Source organism: Solea solea, chromosome 10, assembly GCF_958295425.1.
Source record: "Solea solea chromosome 10, fSolSol10.1, whole genome shotgun sequence".
NCBI lineage: Eukaryota > Metazoa > Chordata > Actinopteri > Pleuronectiformes > Soleidae > Solea > Solea solea.
Genome location: NC_081143.1, coordinates 685,085 through 705,099, shown reverse-complemented (window position 1 = coordinate 705,099; position 20,015 = coordinate 685,085). Strand labels below are relative to the sequence as shown.

At 41.9% G+C, this 20,015-nt stretch overlaps 1 protein-coding gene across 9 annotated transcripts in view; it reads right to left on the bottom strand.

Annotated features, from left to right (window-relative positions):
- The window catches only part of cacna1ab (calcium channel, voltage-dependent, P/Q type, alpha 1A subunit, b), a 177,899-nt gene extending 161,753 nt beyond the window's left edge, over positions 1-16,146 (bottom strand). For all 9 annotated transcript variants that reach the window (XM_058640399.1, XM_058640403.1, XM_058640404.1 and 6 more), the window contains exon 1: positions 15,726-16,146. In XM_058640399.1, the coding sequence (XP_058496382.1) occupies positions 15,726-16,032 (307 nt within the window). In that variant the 5' untranslated portion in view covers positions 16,033-16,146. The remainder of the gene's footprint in view (positions 1-15,725) is intronic.
- Between the last annotated feature and the right edge of the window lie 3,869 nt (positions 16,147-20,015).

Here is a 20,015-nt window from a genome sequence, read left to right as displayed (position 1 = left end):
ACTGTATCATATACTGCATATTTCCCTGACTGGCTCCCACTGTAAATACTTTGAATACTTTTTTTTACATATCCTTCTTATTTTTTGTCGAAGGTGTTGGTGCACTGTTTCTTTCTTTTTTCTTCTACTCTTATCTCTTTACTTACACGACTAGAGCTGTCCTTTAATCTCGTTGTACACTTTATAAAGGTGACAATAAAGGTGATTCTGATTCTGGTGAGTGTGTGTGCGTGTGTGCGTGAGTGTGTGCGTGTGCGTGAGTGTGTGTGCGTGTGTGCGTGAGTGTGTGCGTGTGCGTGAGTGTGTGTTTGTGTGCGTGAGTGTGTGCGTGTGCGTGAGTGTGTGTGCGTGCGTGCGTTCATGGGTGCATGTGTGTTCATGGGTGCATGTATGTGCATGTGTGTGTGAGTGTGTGTGTGAGAAGGTGTGACGCCGCTGTCACAGTGGAGCAGTGAATCCAGCGGAGCAGCAAAGAGCAGCAAAGAGCAGCAAAGTGTGCACTTGGGCCTAAAATGGTCCGATGATGAAATCCCACACAGCAGTTAGCAACACTAGTGTAATGATGAATCAGCAGTGTTCTACTGTTGGAGCGTCACAGATGGAACTACGGAGAGCCCAGTGTGTGCAGAGACGCTGGGCGGGTGCTATGGCTATTATAGGTGGTGCTGTAGCTCCTCCCTAGCTCCTCCCTGGCGCCGCCATTGCCTGTCAATCATGTATCAAGAGTGCGATGTAAGGAAGCTTGGCCATCCAGTGTGTTTCCAATTGAAAACATTTTCAGAGATAAGAAATAACAATATTTTGTATCAGGTGGTGAAAAGTAAGAATCCTGTTTCACATTCACACGTTTATCCAAATATAGTATAGTATCTTCATTATTTTGACTTAGTTTCATTCAAAGAAAGTGAAAATGTGTTATTTTCTTACTTTTGTACATGAATACATTTGATCGTGTCATTGTTGAGTTTTTATTCATAAATAAATGAGTCTTATACTTAGTGAGTGGACAAAGAGACCACCTTATTCTGGTTGACCAGGTCAGATGGACCTTTGTTTGACATGACTTCCCAGATGACCCCGGAGGTCATCAGCTGGGGTCAAGAGGAGGCGTGGCAAACAAACAGCTGCTGATACTGAAAACATTGGCCCCTCCTCTTCCTCTTCCCCTTTCTGTTTCACATTCTCTCGACTGATCAGACTGATGGAGAAAAATCACTTTAAACTGTTTTACTGCAATTCAACAATTAAATGTAGATTTCTTTCAATTTCATGTTTTTAAAATGACTTATTTTGAGCGACAACTTATTTAACACTAAAGAAAGACTTGATTTCTATGGCATCTGTTATTTCGCTGTTACTCTAATTTAATAGATCATAAAAATCTGTTTTGTATGATGATGGAAAAGCTCCATGAAATAAACCACAAGCAAACAAGGCTTCATTTTCACGTTAACGTTGTTTACGACACAATCATTAACACTATATTTGAGGGGGGAAATAAAATCGACTAACAATTCTTTTCTCAATGAATTGATTAGTTGTTTGGTCCATAAAATGTCATTTTGAAAACAAGTCATCTCGTAAGTGATTAGCATGTATCTAAAGGCGTTCAATAAACCTGCACCTGAAGTATCTGCCGCTGTTGGTGTTTAAGTCACTCACATGAAATCTAAAGATTTCATGTGAGATAAAAGCATATGTATATCATGTCAGTATCGGTGTAGGACATGGAAAAGGTTTGATGTTCCAGCTGCGGTCAGAGCGATATAACAACAACAACAGTATTTAACTAAAAGCCAAACTCAGCCGACGATATTTACAAACCGTTCTATTGATCGAAGCCATCACACGCCATCAAATCCAGCCTGAAAGCTCCAACTCGCTTTTACCTAATTAAAGTGTCACTTATGGTTCAGCCTGTCCTGTGTCACTGCACAACTCTACTCCTCTCCTCTCTGTTGTCCACTTGTCATCCTCAGCATCTTCGCCTCGGGTGCCTGTTGATTGACAGCTGTGCTGACCCCTGGGCCCGCCCTCGTGCAGTGACACAGTGACTGACAGACTGCTGATGATGATGATGGCAAACCATCCCACTCAGCACCGTACGCAGCAGCAGCTGCAGCCGTCATCATTAAAGGTTCATGAGACAAAGATACAGCTGAGTTATATTTAAACGTTTCTATTTAAAGAGCTAATCTGCTCATTGTTTCACAATAAGACAACGTCAGGAAGAGCTGGACACAAGTTTGGTTTTTAGAAAGTTAACGTTGTACAGAGTCAGGTCAGGAAAGAAGTCAAATAAAATCAATAATGTAGTATGATAGTGATGCATTTATAATATTCATGACATGACATGATAATAGCGATGATGATGATGATAATAATAATAACAATAACAATAATAATAGTAGTACAAATAATAATAATAATAATAATAATAACGATAATAATAACAATAATAATAATATTAACGATAGTAGTATAAATAATAATAATAATAATAATAACGATAATAGTATAAATAATAATAATAATAATAATAATAATAATAATGATAATAGTATAAATAATAATAATAGTAGTATAAATAATAATAATAATAAGATAATAATAATAATAACGATAATAGTATAAATAATAATAATAATAATAACAATAACAATAATAATGTGTGTCCCTGTGATGGACTGGTGAACTGTCCATGGTGTGACAAAGCGGTAGATAATCGATGGATTGATAATAATATAATAATATGACATTACAATATTATATAATATATAATAGAATATTATCTTGACTTGTATAATACATGTAAACATGACCGACACGACCTGATCATGGAGGCTATTACTGGATATGTAACTTCATTCAGACCAGAGTGTTCCCATGCAGCTAACACCAGCTGAGACACAGAAGAATAAGACAACAGCGACACAAACATGACATTTATGCCACTTAATGTTATAGGACTTAAATAATTGAATATTTTTAACTTGAAGCTTGGTAGAGGACTCAGAATGGTATACGACATGAAAAAGATGGGAAACTGAAGCTGAAGGGGGGTTATAGCGCCCCCAAGTGTAGTGGAGGTGGACAGAATCCGAGACCAGGACAGTAGTCTGGCTGACATGAAAACATAGTGAATAATTATTAATCAGTTCGTCAGTTTAGTAATGTTTATGTGATTATGGACACGCACACACACGCACACACACACACACACACACACACACACACACACACACACTTTTTTCCTCCATTTTGTTGCACAGATGTGATGAAGTGAGAGGTGGAGGAGCACCGCTCTGCTCCTTCTCCATCTGAAACTGCTGCTCAATTACAATAATTACAATCATTAAGGTGATCATTTCCACACACCACCAGCCATTACTCTGGCAAAATAACCATTAGAAGCAGACTGGTGTGGATGGAACCAGAAAATCATCCCATCAGCATAGTTACAGTGAGGTTGTTGGTTCAAATTCTAACACCGTTACATGTCAATAGATTATTATAATTGCAGAAACTGAAGCTTGTAAATCCCTCACGCTATGCACCAAAGTCCATAGAGTCCAGGACACTGTTGGCACTTTGATAAATCCAAAAGAGTGATTTTGAACTGACGTCACAAAATAACAATTGGAAACAACTAGAGATGCATGGAAACATCTCTAGTTGTTTCCGTGCAGTGAAACAACTAGAAACTGCAGCCAGCACGCGCCGGTCTATTCCTGCTTAGAGTCTGTCCACGAATAAAACCAGATGTGAGTGCACGGTGGAACGGCACCTACTCAATGCTGGAAAGTTTTGTCTGGAAAGCAAAAGTGACAGTTGGCTGCAAACAGCGCAGATTATGAACTCCAGCGACATTCACTTCACACCAGTGGTCCTAATGAAGAGCAGCTAAACGAGCTAAAGGAGAGTCTGTGCTTTTACTGAGATCTACTCAGATCCTCTGCACTTCATCGCGACTGTACTCGATCCTCGTCATAAAGATCATGACTTGGACGTGAGGATAAAGCTGCACGTAGAGAAATGATCCAGGCTGCGTTGGATACAGATGGAGCACCGTGCGGGAGCGGCGCACAGAAGAGAAAGACTCGTCTGTCTGCAGCAGATGAGGAGCATGCACCCTCGGTGTCTGATATGTTTGATGAGATCCTCCTAAATATTGTCATAGATTCTAAATTGATTTATTCTTTGAAGCATGAATATTAATCTATACATCTATATATTAGGGCTGTCAATCAATTAAAAAAGTGTAACTTATTAATCGCACAATTTTCTGTAATTAATCGTGATTAATCGCAAGCATAAAGCTGTAACTTATAACATTTATTTATTTATATAAAATCATGGAATCAATGTAGAATCAACACAAAAGTAGATTTGTGTGTCTGTGTGTGTGTGCGTGTGTGTCTGTGTGCGCGTGTGTGTGTGTGTGTGCGTGTGTGTCTGTGTGCGTGTGTGTGTGTGTGTGCGTGTGTGTGCGTGCGTGTGTGCGTGTGTGCGCGTGTGTGCGTGCGTGTGTGTGTGTGTGTGCGTGCGTGCGTGCGTGCGTGCGTGTGTGTGTGTGTGTGTGTGTTACTCGCATATCTCTGGAACCGATGGTGCGATTGATCAAACTTGACAGGTGTCTTGCTACAGGCACGAGTTTGACGTTGTTTGGTTAAAGTGCAAAAGATATCGGTTATCATATCACTAAAAGAAGCACACATTGGCTTTCACCGCGCTACTGTAGCCACTCCCCCTCAAGGCGCCATCAAGCTGAGGCAGGGGACAAACGCAGTGCCCCTGACCACAGACTGTTCAGCCTGTTACAGGTGTTACAGGCGTTACAGGTGTTACAGGCGTTACAGGTGTTACAGGTCTCCCCCCCAGAACCTGCAGCTCTGCATCCTGGTGACAACTCACCAACTGTTATGCAATGTTCCATATGTACTGTACGCCATTATGTCAGTATGAGTATTTGCTTTTCTACCATACACACATCATTGTGCACTGTGATGTACACGCAGCCATGACAACTAAATACAGAAGAACTGGCATCATCATTTCTTTCAGTGTTTCCTGATTTTGGGTTATTTTCCTAACGGTGCGTCCGTAGAACTCACCGGTCAACGTCAGTGCACTGTGACGTCAAATCACTGATTTTCTCTCTGGACACACATGTTAAGAGCTGTGTCACAGTGAAATAAAGCAGCAAACACATTATTAAGATTTTAGAGGGTGAGCTGTTTGTTGAGTGGCTAAAATGGTTTCCCTTGGGCAGTTATATTTGTACTGTGCATGTGCCTGCCTGTCCCACTTAAAGGCACAAACCCTAATAAGTGGCATCAGAGGAGGCAGGAAACACCACCAAGTATAGATTTGAGCACAAGTATGAAATGAATAATGTATTTTCAGAAGATGACTCAGACATCTTTTGGACACCTGAAATGCAGAACAGAGGATGAGACGAGTTTACAGATATAGACCCGCCCACATACAGAGACAATGTGTGAGGACAAGCTACATCCACTCACTGAGAACTGACCCCACGTTAGGAACGAGGAATCACTTCATTTATCCAAGGAGGAACCATTCAGTTTGTTACTTCTGATAAACTGCTGATATTTAGATATTAGGTGTGTGTGTGTGTGTACTCAGCAAGTTTGTGTGTACAAGTACATACATTTTTTGTGAGGACCAAAAAAAACGCATAAACCACAGGAAGTGAGGACATTTTGTGTGGTCCTCAGCTTCTGCCACACCTTAAAGGATTAAGACTTACTTTTAGGGTTAGGGTTAGAATTAAGATTAGGTTAAGTGGGGTTAGGAATAGGCATGTAGTTGTGAGGGTTAAGGATTAGGGGCTAAGCGTGTGTGTGTGTGTGTGTGTCTGTGAGTGCACGTGTGTTCATGGAAACCTTCAGGTGTGTGTTTGAGTGTGTTCTCCCTCTCTGTCAATAGTAGAGAGAGAAATGCCACCACTGGGCTTTTCAGCTAAAGCATCTCACACACACACACACACACACACACACACACACACACACACACACACACACGGAGAGAGGCTGGCTAAAGGCCAATCAATAATTCACATAGTGCAGATTGAATGTAGATCAGTGACTCAACATGAAGGGAAAACACTATGGCTCTCCTCTTTTCTCCCCTCCACGTTGTTCTTCTTCTCACACCTCAGCCTTTGTTTTATTTCCCTCTGTCTTTTTCAGCCTCTGTTTTATTTCTCTTTGTCGTGTTCCAACAGTCTCCTGAAAAATGACTCGTCTGCATTCTGAATGATGCTTTGTATGACGAGTTTTCCTTTTAACATGCTCTCACACACAAACACACAAACACACAAACTTCATCACAGAGTGTGTATAAAAGTGGACATACACTATTGTTCATCATTTATCAGATTGAAGTCATATATCTTGGCAGAAGACCTGAAACTAGTGATTGAGACCATGAACTCATCATGAGGCTGATTCATAGCCTTCACTTCCACCATCAACGACATCTGAACTTGACTTGGTTGTGAAAAAGTCGGGAGTGTTTGACAATATCACAGACACACTGGAAACCAGCTTCTACATCTGTGTGGAGACGCCGTGAGGAACCCGAACCCTAACCCTCATGGAACATGACATGTTGATGTTTCAGTGATTCTTGAGATGAAAAAAGCAAACTGTGAACAGATGTTTTAAAACAGTGGGCAGGGCATTACAAAGTGACGTTTTGTCCCTTTTCTCAAGAATCACTGATTTTGGACAAAATGAACAAACAAATCAATAAAAGTTGTGTTTATGACACAACTATATCAACTGTTACTCTGACAACACTCGATCATGATGAGCTGTGGGTTGACATCCTCATGCTGTACGACAAGTTTTACTCTTCAACTGTTACCTGTTTATCGAGTCATCTAAGTTAGCGACCTAACTACTGACCAGAGATGCACAAAAATCATGGTGAACATCTACTTCTACTGGGTGAGCGGTGGCGCGAGTGGTCCTTCAACTCAGAGACTGGGGGTTCGATTCCTGGCTACGCTAGTCTACATGCAAGACACTTAACCCCACATGGCTCCTGACGGCAGCGTGTGTGTGGATGTCAAAGATGAGCGACAGAAAATGTGCTGTGTGAATGAGTGAATGGCAAACACCATATAAATAAAGACCATTTACTTAAAATGAGGTTTGTCTCTAATAAACTAAAACAGCAGTTGTATCGATCAAACCAGTCCTTATTTTTCAATAAAAGAAAAGAAAACAGAGAATGTTTCAGATGAAAAGAGCTGATGGGTGCATGTCTAACCTACAGGACAACAGGGGCATCACGTTTCACCACAGTGACACACACACACACACACACACACGGGGCATTGACTGAGGATCAAATATCTGTCAAAACAAACTTGACTCCTCTGTCTGTCAGGATGTTGTTTTTTAACCTTTATTTAACCAGGTTATCCCACTGAGACACAGGGAGAGACCTCGACGACGATCATACAACACTGTTGTATGATCGTCCTCGAGGTCTCTCCCACTGAGACACAGGGAGAGACCTCGACGACGATCATACAACACTGTTGTATGATCGTCCTCGAGGTCTCTCCCACTGAGACACAGGGAGAGACCTCGAGGACGATCATACAACACAGACGGACAACATTACAAAAAGGACAGATTAAAATACGTCTCCAGAGACTCTCAAATCTGCTCTGAGAATCCAGATACTAACATTTACAGTGTATCAACCAGCCTTACTGTACAGCAGTGACTGGACACTGACGCATGCATCACTGACTGACCCACTCACAGGTGTCTTCAGCTCGGGGATCGTTGGAGTGTCAACTGGCCTTTAGTTAGCATAGATAGCATGTAACAGACACGCCAAAAACCCCTGAAGTCTGCTTTTAGCTCACACCTCACCGGACATCCTCCTCCCACACACACACACACACACGCACACACGCACACACACACTTCCAGGGAAAAGATTCAGGACCTAGTGTGTGTGTGTGTGTGAGAGAGAGAGAGAGAGAGAGAGAGATTGCACACTGGAGCGTGAATATCCCAAATGGTGTGTGTGTGTGTGTGTGTGTGTGTGTGTGTGTGTGTGTGGAGAGATGCAGCAGAGCTCATCTGATGTATGTGCTCCTGCTGAACAGGTGTTACAGTATCGCCCACCAACCCACCCACCCATCATGTGTGTGTGTGTGTGTGTGGGTGGGAGGAGGATGTCCGGTGAGGTGTGAGATAAAAGCAAACTTCAGAGTTTTGTCATGACTGTTACATGCTAAACACACACACACACACACACACACACACACACAACCACCAGCTAACCTGTCAGTGTCCGTATGCATGTATGTACATGTCCATGCATTATATGCAGTACTTGTTAATGCATGGATTAGTATTACAAAGTGAAACAGTGTACCTGCTAATCTGTGCATCAGATTAGCTGCAGATCAGTGGCAGCTGCTGGTCTTTGAAAACAGAGGAAGCTCATTGCACTTATTTAAATACATACATTCAGAACATACAGGTCATGTATGTTTCTGCAACATTGTCAATTGAAAACTGGCTCCTATTCTGTGCCATAGAGAACAGCCGAGCTTCAGGTGGTTGTGATGCGGAGGCTGCTACAGGAATACGCAAATCACGTAAGACGATCCGTCGTCCGTGATAAACAGTTCACGGTTAGTATTGAAAGATATGTGACCTACTACGAGAAAACCAGCAACAAGTCGGCCCAGCACAAATCCAGTAAACAAAGAATTTTCTTTTTTTTTTCAAAAAATCTGAGATTTTCCTTTTTTTTTTACAGAATATGCAAGTTGAAATTTTGAAGAAGCCACTCAATGTTTGTGGGTCTTAAAACCATAAACTTTGTATTTGAAGGGTTTTTTGATCGCTGTGAACCAATGCCAAGTTAAGGGGTGGTGATACCACATTCCTGTGCTTTAGTTTTTTCAGCCAATCAGCTGCAGTCACAGAGGAAACACACGGCTGCTTTATATGAGGCTCCTCCCTGCTACTGCTGCTTCGAGAAGCTGCGTGTGTTTTCATCGCTGAATGAAGATGGACGAGGAAAGACGCACTGCACAAGAACTAAGTCGTAGCTGTTACAGCGCAAAATTTAACAAAGACAGAGGCCGACGCCCATCTCACTTCTGCTATGCTAGTGGACATCATCACTAACATGTTAACATTTAAGATAGCGGACTTCATCGCTAACACATTAGCATTTAAGATAGCGCACTTCATCGCTTACACATTAGCATTTAAGATAGCGGACTTTATCGCTTACACACTAGCATTTAAGCTAGCAGACATTATCGCTTATGCGTTAGCATTTAAGATAGCGGACTTTATTGCTTACACGCTAGCATTTAAGATAGCGGACATTATCGCTTACGCTTTAGCATTTAAGATAGCGGACTTCATCACTTACACGTTAGCATTTAAGCTAGCGGACTTTATCGCTTACACGTTAGCATTTAAGATAGCGGAATTTGTTGCTTACACGCTAGCATTTAAGATAGCGGAATTTGTTGCTTACACGCTAGCATTTAAGCTAGCGGACATTATCGCTTACGCTTTGGCATTTAAGATAGCGGACTTCATCACTTACACGTTAGCATTTAAGCTAGCGGACTTTAACGCTTACGCGTTAGCATTTAAGATAGCTGACTTTCCTCTTGAAAGGACAACAACGATTTAACTCCTGTTCATATAAATATCATCTCATCTGAGATTATTCTCCATTCTTTTTCTTCGCCTTGATAATGATGATGAACACACACACACACACACACACACACACACACATTATTAAATAGCCTGTGGATCATTTAATTCCAGAAGCCATTTCTGGTGATTTAAATATTAAAAGTGAAGATTTAGTATGTGGTTAAAATCCGTGCTACATTTGGACAGAGACTTGCTTTTTCCTTAATCATGTGACGACCTCAGCTTCAAACAATGTTGCCACTACAGTAAACACAGGGAGAAACACATGAGCGAGAGAACGTGGAACTAAGAAGATTTAAAGCACGATAGAAAGGGGGAGAAGTGCAGTGAAGAAGAAGAGAGAAGAGGAGGAATAATGAAGTCCTCTGGGCCAACACAGCCTGTACAGATGGCAGCGTACTGGGATATGCTCAGTTTACTTTCAAACCAGGAAGCGCATTAGGCTGAGAAAGAACTGACATTGCTTTTACTTTCTGCATACAGCTGTGATTTACAGTATAATGTGATGTGAAATAAATAGTTCTTTTCAGCAGAAGATGTGAACAGCTCTTTTCTGAAGACCATTCTAGAACGACTGGGGAGATTGTGAAGGGCAGTGTTATCATCTAAAGAGAGAGACTAGAACAATAATGATATCAAATGCTGGAAAATCAGTGTAAACCATTCTTTCTTTAACTAAATAGCTTTTTTTGCATGTTCTACACACAGTGCTGGCAGCTGTGATGGATGGATCTGCTGCACTGTGACGTGCAGTCACTCAAAGCAACAAACTCATTGAACAAAGAAAGAACAAAACTACAGTCAGTGACTTTTAAATATAAACAAATTGTCGCACAATGCTGATTAAGCCTCACAATCAGCTCCACAGTGCAGTGCTGTTTAGACCGCGCGCTGCATACAGGTTGGACTATGACTGTAAATCAGTGGCAGTTACTGGTCTTTGAAACAGGGGAAGATCATTTCAGGCCCAGTTATTTATACAGAAATTCTTACATAACCAACAACTAGAAGAAGAAAAAGTGATAATTATGTCAAACTGAAATGCTATTATAATGTCTTTATTTACAGTGTATGACGAGCAGCTGTTTGTCCACGGACTTCCCTGACAGAATCCACACTGAGGCAGAAAAGGCTCCGCTATTGTCTCTGCAACTCTGTCAATCAAAAACTGGCTCCGCCTTTTGGGACAGTTCCTCCAATCATCATGCAGAAGCCCAGTGTCCACCCACTGCTCCACTGACTCCACGAGAAGCTGAGATATCCTTTTCTTTAAGTGGTTTTAATGCAGAGGCTGAAAATCACGTCATCGATTCGTCATCCGTGACAAACAGCTGATTCTGAGTGAATCAGTGACACGTTCTAATTGTGTTGTAGTGATTGTGCTGTAGTGATTGTGGTGTAGTGATTGTGTTGTAGTAATTGTGGTGTAATAATTGTGTTGTAGTGATTGTGCTGTAGTGATTGTGGTGTAGTGATTGTGTTGTAGTGATTGTGCTGTAGTGATTGTGTTGTAGTGATTGTGCTGTAGTGATTGTGCTGTAGTGATTGTGCTGTAGTCATTGTGTTGTAGTAATTGTGGTGTAGTGATTGTGTTGTAGTGATTGTGGTGTAGTGATTGTGTTGTAGTGATTGTGGTGTAATAATTGTGTTGTAGTGATTGTGTTGTAGTAATTGTGGTGGAGTGATTGTGTTGTAGTAATTGTGTTGTAGTGATTGTGTTGTAGTGATTGTGATGTAATAATTGTGTTGTAGTGATTGTGGTGTAATAATTGTGTTGTAGTGATTGTGTTGTAATAATTTTGTTGTAGTGATTGTGGTGTAATAATTGTGTTGTAGTGATTGTGTTGTAATAATTGTGTTGTAGTGATTGTGGTGTAATAATTGTGTTGTAGTGATTGTGTTGCAGTGATTGTGTTGCAGTGATTGTGTTGTAGTGATTGTATTGCAGTGATTGTGTTGTAGTAATTGTGTTGTAATAATTGTGTTGTAGTGATTGTGGTGTAATAATTGTGTTGTAGTGATTGTGATGTAATAATTGTGTTGTAGTGATTGTGGTGTAATAATTGTGTTGTAGTGATTGTGTTGTAGTAATTGTGTTGTAGTGATTGTGTTGTAATAATTGTCTTGTAATAATTGTGTTGTAGTGATTGTGGTGTAGTAATTGTGTTGTAGTGATTGTGTTGTAATAATTGTCTTGTAATAATTGTGTTGTAGTGATTGTGGTGTAGTAATTGTGCTGTAATAATTGTGTTGTAGTGATTGTGTTGTAATAATTTTGTTGTAGTGATTGTGGTGTAATAATTGTGTTGTAGTGATTGTGTTGTAATAATTGTGTTGTAGTGATTGTGGTGTAATAATTGTGTTGTAGTGATTGTGTTGCAGTGATTGTGTTGCAGTGATTGTGTTGCAGTGATTGTGTTGTAGTGATTGTATTGCAGTGATTGTGTTGCAGTGATTGTGTTGTAGTAATTGTGTTGTAGTGATTGTGTTGTAATAATTCTGTTGTAGTGCACGTGTAGCATTGAAATGTAAATACAACACAGTACACTGACATTTCAGAGGAAGCTGAGCTTCGAGCAATCGCTACTGCTGCAAACACAAAGTAATGCCAATGAAGAGCTCAAAAAAGCCGGTCCTTCAGACCCCTCCCGCCCTGCTCTGCTGCTGTATGGACACAGATGCTCCCTCAGTCAGGCTGGATAGTTTTGCTGGTTTTCAGATGATTTAAGTGTAAAAATGTCGTTTCTGTTCACAAAGATGAAAATGAACAACAAAATGTGCGTACTGCAGCTTTTACATGACTGTGCGGCACATTCTTTAAATGTGAAAATGTTTTGTGATGAAACACCTGATGAACCGTGTGAACACGCCATCATGTCCAGATACAGTCAGAGCCTGAGTTTTCTGGGATTAGTAACTTTGTTACTGGGAACTGTTAAGTAATAGGATTTACAGGTACAGTTTATTCATCACCTGACATGATCAGTGACTGGAAATAACACTTGATTGTGTGTGCGTATATTTAGAGTGTAAAGTAAAAATTAAAGCTGATATTTTCCATGAAAGGTTTTTATGCAGAAGAGCTAAATCATTTTTTGGCAGAGAGAGATAAAGATGCTTCGTGTGGGTTTTCTGTCCTCCTGTCCAATAACATCATGTGGGTTTTTCACAAAAGTGTTCGGATTTGTGAGGATCAGGCGACATGTCTGACATCACATTTGACTGATTCATCGAGTTCCTGACTTTGGTGAAACAAAGGGAACAGAAAGTGTCATCTTTATTTATACATTGTTGTTAATTAGCTGTCAGTATAAATGACTGCAATAAAGATTGAGGACAATCACACCACTTGATTCCACTGAAGAGACATGTAAACACAGCTTCTCTCTCTGAACTGCACTGTGATTGGTCAAAATTCTCATCAAATGCCAGATTCCCACAAAGCTGAAAACAGAGTTTAGAGGAGGAGGAAAAGTTATGATTGTTGAAAATCTAATGACAATCACACGAGACAGGACTACAATGATTAACCAATTAAACCAATAATAATCCATTCATTCATGGATTATTTAGTAACTATTTTTTGAGTGTTAAGTAAAGCAGGTTTCTCTGATTTTTCCGATTCTTAAATGTGAAGATGTTCTGGTTTCTGTGCTCCATAAAACAAAGAAATCTTTAAAACTGAATCATTTTGGTTTGTGGACAAAACAAGACATTTGAGAACATCATTATTTCCAGGTTTGGAAAACACTGATCAATATTTTACTCAAGTACTCAATTAACCGAGAGAATAATCGACAGATGAATTGATTATGAAAATAATCCTTAGTTTTAGCCCTGACCCCAATTTACATACTAGCGATGAGCATGAATATTCCATTATTTCATTGATCAGAAAAAGTCATTCAGTTAATGTGACTATTCATAATTACATCAAAATGATACAAACCTATATTGATAAAAAAAAGAGTCATCTTTCTACTCCAGATACAATGTTTGGACATTGGGATCTTTTCTAAAATGCCAAAGGGATTTCACAGCAAACATCCTGTGGAGCGATGTGTTTCCATCGAGGTCAAATATTTCAACTCAAGCAAGTAAAGAATGCAAATCACATCACAGTATTGACAAGATTCATGCGAGCCACTGCCACAAACTTTGCATCTACTCTTTAAATTGCTCTTTTCACTTTTGTTGCTGCAAATTTATGGTGCTGCATGCATGTCTATTGAACACCTGTCTGGGTGCAGACTGTGTTCATTTTAGCAATAAAAGAAGTGCTTAAACAACACTGTAAGTTCATATGAACAGTTGTTCTGTTCTTTAAAGCAGGACTTTGTAGTGTGAAGTAACTGCAGCAGACTGACCTGTCCTGACAATGACTGCTTTTTCCACTGCTGTCCTGTACAACAGCCACTGGCTGTCCATATATGGTCAGTAGTAATTAGAGAGAGAGCAGGAGAGTCATTTCCTCTCCCTTCTGGTTGCATGGTGCTTAAGTCTTCACAATGCTGACATCAGCACTCAGCTCTGACTGTAGCACTGTAACACACACACGCACAGGTTGGATTAAATCAGATTTACATTAATGTCCTAGAGACTTAAAATGTTATGATTGACATCAAATGGTCTTGATTTTGGAAAATAAGTGAGCGTGTGAACTGATTCTAGTCTCCATAACATCAGTAAGACCATATACTGACACAGTCAGGTCACTGAGGCATTCACATTAAATACTGTAGCCCATATTTAAGATGCACCTTCATCAACAGCAGCATCAATGAAATTGTGATTGCCAGTGTCATGACAACCAGCATCACTGTCCACATCCATCATCTATCTATCTATCTATCTATCTATCTATCTATCTATCTATCTCACACACACAAAGGTGTGCAGCGCTATTCTTGTTAGGACTCTGCCAAGCCAAAAGCTTACCCCAACACTAACTGTTACAAAACCATTTACTCTGAACTAGCCTAAAAACAAGGTTATTCCTCATTAGGACCGGGCTTTAGTCCCCATGAGGACAAGTGGTCCTGAAAAAGTCAATGTTTGTACCAGAAAGTGTTCTTAAGAGGAACCATTTACAAGTACACAAACACACACACATTTGTGAGGAGTATACACTGAGTTATATTCATTTGGAGTGCCTAATATTTGGACTGCCTAACATTTGGAGTGCCTAACATTTGGACTGCCTAACATTTGGACTGCTTAACATTTGGACTGCCTAACATTTGGACTGCCTAACATTTGGAGTGCCTAACATTTGGACTGTCTAACATTTGGACTGTCTAACATTTGGACTGCCTAACATTTGGAGTGCCTAACATTTGGACCACCTAACATTTGGACTGTCTAACATTTGGACTGCTTAACATTTGGAGTACCTAACAATTTGGACTGTCTAACATTTGGAGAGCTTAACATTTGGAGTGCCTAACATTTGGACTGTCTAACATTTGGAGTGCCTAACATTTGGACTGTCTAACATTTGGACTGCCTAACATTTGGAGAGCCTAACATTTGGAGTGTGTAACATTTGGACTGTCTAACATTTGGACTGCCTAACATGTGGACTGCCTAACATTTGGACTGCCTAACATTTGGAGAGCCTAACATTTGGACTGTCTAACATTTGGACTGCCTAACATTTGGACTGCCTAACATTTGGAGAGCCTAACATTTGGACTGTCTAACATTTGGACTGCCTAACATTTGGACTGCCTAAAATTTGGACTGCCTCACTAAAGCCAAACAAGAATTTCAATAACCAATTTTACATCTCAATTCTTACATAGACCAGTGCCTCAGAAATGGGATTCTGCCTGATTAGGACCAGGTTTTGTTCTCCATGAAGACTACTGGTGTATAACAAACATTGAAGAGGGAACACAAACAAGCACAAGAACACACACACAAACACACACACACACACACACAGAGTGTACCTTGGCTGGAGTATGAAAGGATATGGCCACTCGGTGATCTTTTTGGCGTATTTCCTCACCAAGTTGTCTTCGCTGAAGAGGAAGAGGGAGCGGTTGACCGTTAGGCAGCTCTGCCGGACGGGTATGGGGTTGTACAGGGCCATGGTCCGGGCTCTCTGGGCCATCGACTGCTTGTACATCCGCTGCGCCCCCGGGGCGCCCCCTTGCCTGCTGCCGCCGCGGCCGGGCCCCCCTTGTCCGCCGGCACCCCCGCCACCACCGCCACCACCTCCTCCTCCTCCTCCTCCTCCTCCACCATACCTGTTGGGTAGCTCGTCTCCAAAACGCGCCATTCTGCAGACACCAAACGCCAGAGGTTAGGAAGGAGCTGAGGGGGAACCTCAGAGTGACACCTCCTCATGCCACCACCCCATCAGCCTCGGCTCCGCATGCAGCAGGATGGAGTTTGGCTCCTTTAATTGTCTCTGTCTCCTCCTGTCTATCTATTTATCTATATGTGTCTCCCTCCCCAGATCTTCAGCACCGAGAAGATACCTCCATTTGACTCTGTGTGTGTGTGTGTGTGTGTGTGTGTGTGTGTTCGGGGGTGGGGGGCTGGCAGGAGGAGAGCTGAGGGTAGGGAGAGGAGAAGGAGGAGAGCGCGCGGTGTCTCTGGTCGTTTGTTTGGAATATGAATGGAGAAAACGGTGTTTAATGTCTGAAATAATAAATAAATAGGATTTGTTGGCGCGTAAGAGCACAGACACAAATGCTGTGTAGTGTCAGAGCATCAGTGATTTGATCATTTAGCAAGGAAGGTATTTTCTCTCTCTCTCTGTCTCTCTCTCTCTCTCTCCCTCCCTCTCTCTGTTTGTCAAGAAAATCTCTAGAAGATTTGAGGAGATGATGAATCTTGGTAAAAACAGATCGATCACCCAGATTCATGCCATACGGATGTAGATAAACAGAATATTGCAATCATCTCCACTAAGAAGAGGCTCCAGCTGGAGACTGCGTCTCACCCCCCCTCTCTCACTCTCTCTCTCACTCTCTCTCTCTCTCTCTCTAGCCTCGTGCACGTTGACAGGATCTGCAGTTGTCTTCCCTCCCTCCTCCCCCAGGTCTCCCCCCCTTTTCTTCCCTGTGAGGTAAAAATAGAAATATATATGAGTTAAAATCTTTAATAATTCATTTTTTTCTTGTGCCGTATATCCGCAATGTTCGGTGCGGCGCGGCAGATTCACGGTCTCCCCCTCTCTCCCTCCTACAGACTCCACGCCACTCGTGTTACACGCAAACGCCAACCGAGGGGGGCTTCCCCAAAACCCGAGCCTGGTGACATTTGTTGATATTTGGTGATGAACGGTGCGGCATCCCCCCTCTTTTTCCTCCTCCTCCTCCTCCTCCTCTTCCTCGCCCTCCTCCTCCTCCTCACCAAGGCGTCGCTCACTGATTTTGGGCGTGATTGCGCGCACTTGGGAGTCGCAAATACACCAATCCTTAATCTAGCAGTGTGTATCTTTCTGTCCCCCCACTTTCTCCTCCGGGAGGGAAAAGGAGAATTGAGTAGATGAAATGTCGAGGAAAAGAAAAAAAATGATGTCCACAACAATCATCTATAATCCAGCGTTTGGAGAAGATGAATCCCGGACGTGAAGGATCCGGAGGAGCAGAGAAAGACCACTGAGGGAGGCAGTATCATCACCATCATCAATTCTGGGTCTGAAAACACGACGGCGGCGGCGCGGCAGTGTTGAAGCCCCGGCTCGCATCTTCTCCGCCACCGGGCAGAAACCGTGCACCTTCCCCGCCCAGCAGCATCGCCCCCGTGGCTTCCCGAGCAAGAGAGAGGCGCTCGAGCCCGCAGAGCCCCACAAGTCCAGCGTCTCTTCTCTCCCCCCTCTCTCACACTCTCTCCCTCTGTATCCCCTCCTCTCTGTTTGTTTCTCCCCCCCTAAAGGAACGTGAGCCAGCGCGCAGTCGGTCCGGAGGCTGGATTCCCGCGGTGATCAGCCCGGGAAACGGAGCGCTTCTCCTGCTCTGTAGTGTTCACCTCAGTCAGCCGCGCGCACTGAGCATCTGATCAGTGACGGGAACCGAGCGCCGCGCGCAGGTCCGTGGCACGACGCACGGCGCCTCCCCGGAGCCTCCCCCACTCCAACCCACTCCCCACAGCGCACGACGGAGATGTATGGCCGTCAGCTGGGTTCAGAACGGTGCCGCAGTTATGTTCATCCACAGAGACTTTGAATCCAATATGATACAGTCATTAAAAAAGATAATACCACAGAAGAGTGTGTCATTTGACTTTTCCTTTATTAATCATACCGTTTGAAAATACTGGGCACAAATGACTCCATGTCAAATGTGGCTCCATTTCACCGTAGGTGTTTTTCACCCTTGAGCACATATATATATATATATGTATATATATATATATATATGTATGTGTGTGTCCATATATATATATAATATCCAGCTGCAGTTGCAGTTGAGTAGGCAAACGATGAAATTGCCAAGTGACAAAGTTGCTGATGTGAGCACTTCATTTAAAGGACGTTCTCAGAGACGCTCATTTCTGTGGACTAAAGCGAATTTCCACGTATAACAAACGTTATACGTGGAAATTGCAGAAATTGCAGAGTGACTTTTTTTGAATCCTCACATACAGAAAACTTTTGGAAAATATCTGGTGTTTGTGTAAGTCTAAAAGCAGCTGACAGTGATATTTGAGGCTTTGATAAGATACTGACATCACATGACAGAGAGAGGCTGGACCATGGGTCAGGTCCAATGTCCAATGGTCAAGTAGATCTGGGCTGCTTGGCACCGCTTTTAAAGCCCCCTATCACAAACCTGGGGGTTAAATTGGACTCTGATCTGAAGCTTGACAACCAGATCAGGTCTGGTGTTAAATCAAGCTTTTTTCATTTGAGGAAGCTGGCCAAAATTCTTTCGAGGCAACAATTTGAAATGCTAATTCACGCCTTTGTCACCACTCGGCTGGATTACTGTAATTCACTTTATGTGGGGGTTAGTGCGTCCTCCATTGCCCGTCTTCAGATGGTACAAAACGCTGCCGCACGTCTTTTAACTGGCACACGTAAATGTGAGCACATTTCCCCCATTTCAGCCTCACTCCACTGGCTGCCCATACACTTCAGGATCGATTTGAAAATGATTTGATTTGTTTTTAAATCCCTGAATGGTCTTGCCCCGCCCTACCTACATCTATATTCACCCGCTCGCTCTCTCAGGTCAGCTGATCAGCCTAAAACCCAGCGGAAGCTCAGAGGGGATCGTGCCTTCGCTGTCGCAGCTCCAAAACTTTGGAATGATCTGCCTCTGCACATAAGACAGACCTCGTCCTTGACTGTTTTTAAATCCCTTCTTAAAACCCACCTTTTCACTTAATGAGACGTTGATTTTTATTTATTTTACTTATTTTAATTTGAATAGAATAGAATGTATTGTTTTTTAATGTATGGCTGCTATTTCTTATTGTGTTTTTTATTATGTTTAATTTATTTTAAGCTGTTTTATCTAATGTTGAACCTTTTACTTATTATGCCTTTTATTTATTCTGTACAGCACTTTGGTCCATTGTGGTTTGTTTAAAGTGCTTAACAAATAAAGTTGGATTGGATTGGATAATGACACCCAGGAAGAAGACAGGAAGTAATAAACAATGAACATTTATGAACACAATCAACATTTTCTCTGTGGACTTTGGTGTGGAAGAGTGACACAAACTTTAGTTTCCCGCCATAAAAGGCTGTTTAATGGAGACCAAAAAGTGGTGCGTATATTCCTAAAATGTCATCGACTTAAGCAGGTATAGAATGTATATGTTAAGTCTTTCATTTTCAATTGGCTAATTGTGTCCCCAGCTATGTTTACAGTAAGTGTACATGTCTCTGTGGTTCACTAAAGTCAGTGCTAAAATGTATCCATACTTCATATAACATTTCCAGGTGCCCCTTTTAGACGAGCCCACACTTTTGTAACAGCCCTGTCCAAATCACCCCAATCACTGTTTACTCAAACACAGCCGCCCTCGAGCTGAACACAAAGCTGCCAGCACAGAGGGAGCAGGAGGAGGGAGGCTTGTACATGAACAGGTCCAGGTTCTGATGAACCCAAATAAGGTTTAGGGTCATTCTTGGTCACTAAGATGAGCTAAGATGTCTCAGTATTTATTGCATATTTGTGTCCTGTGTTGTGTTAGATGTGATGGATTTTATAGACTTTTTATCACTGGTACGAAAAAGATGTTGCCAATGACCAACAAGTCATCTTCAAGTCCAGGGTTAGAGATAGGAATGTTAGAATTGAG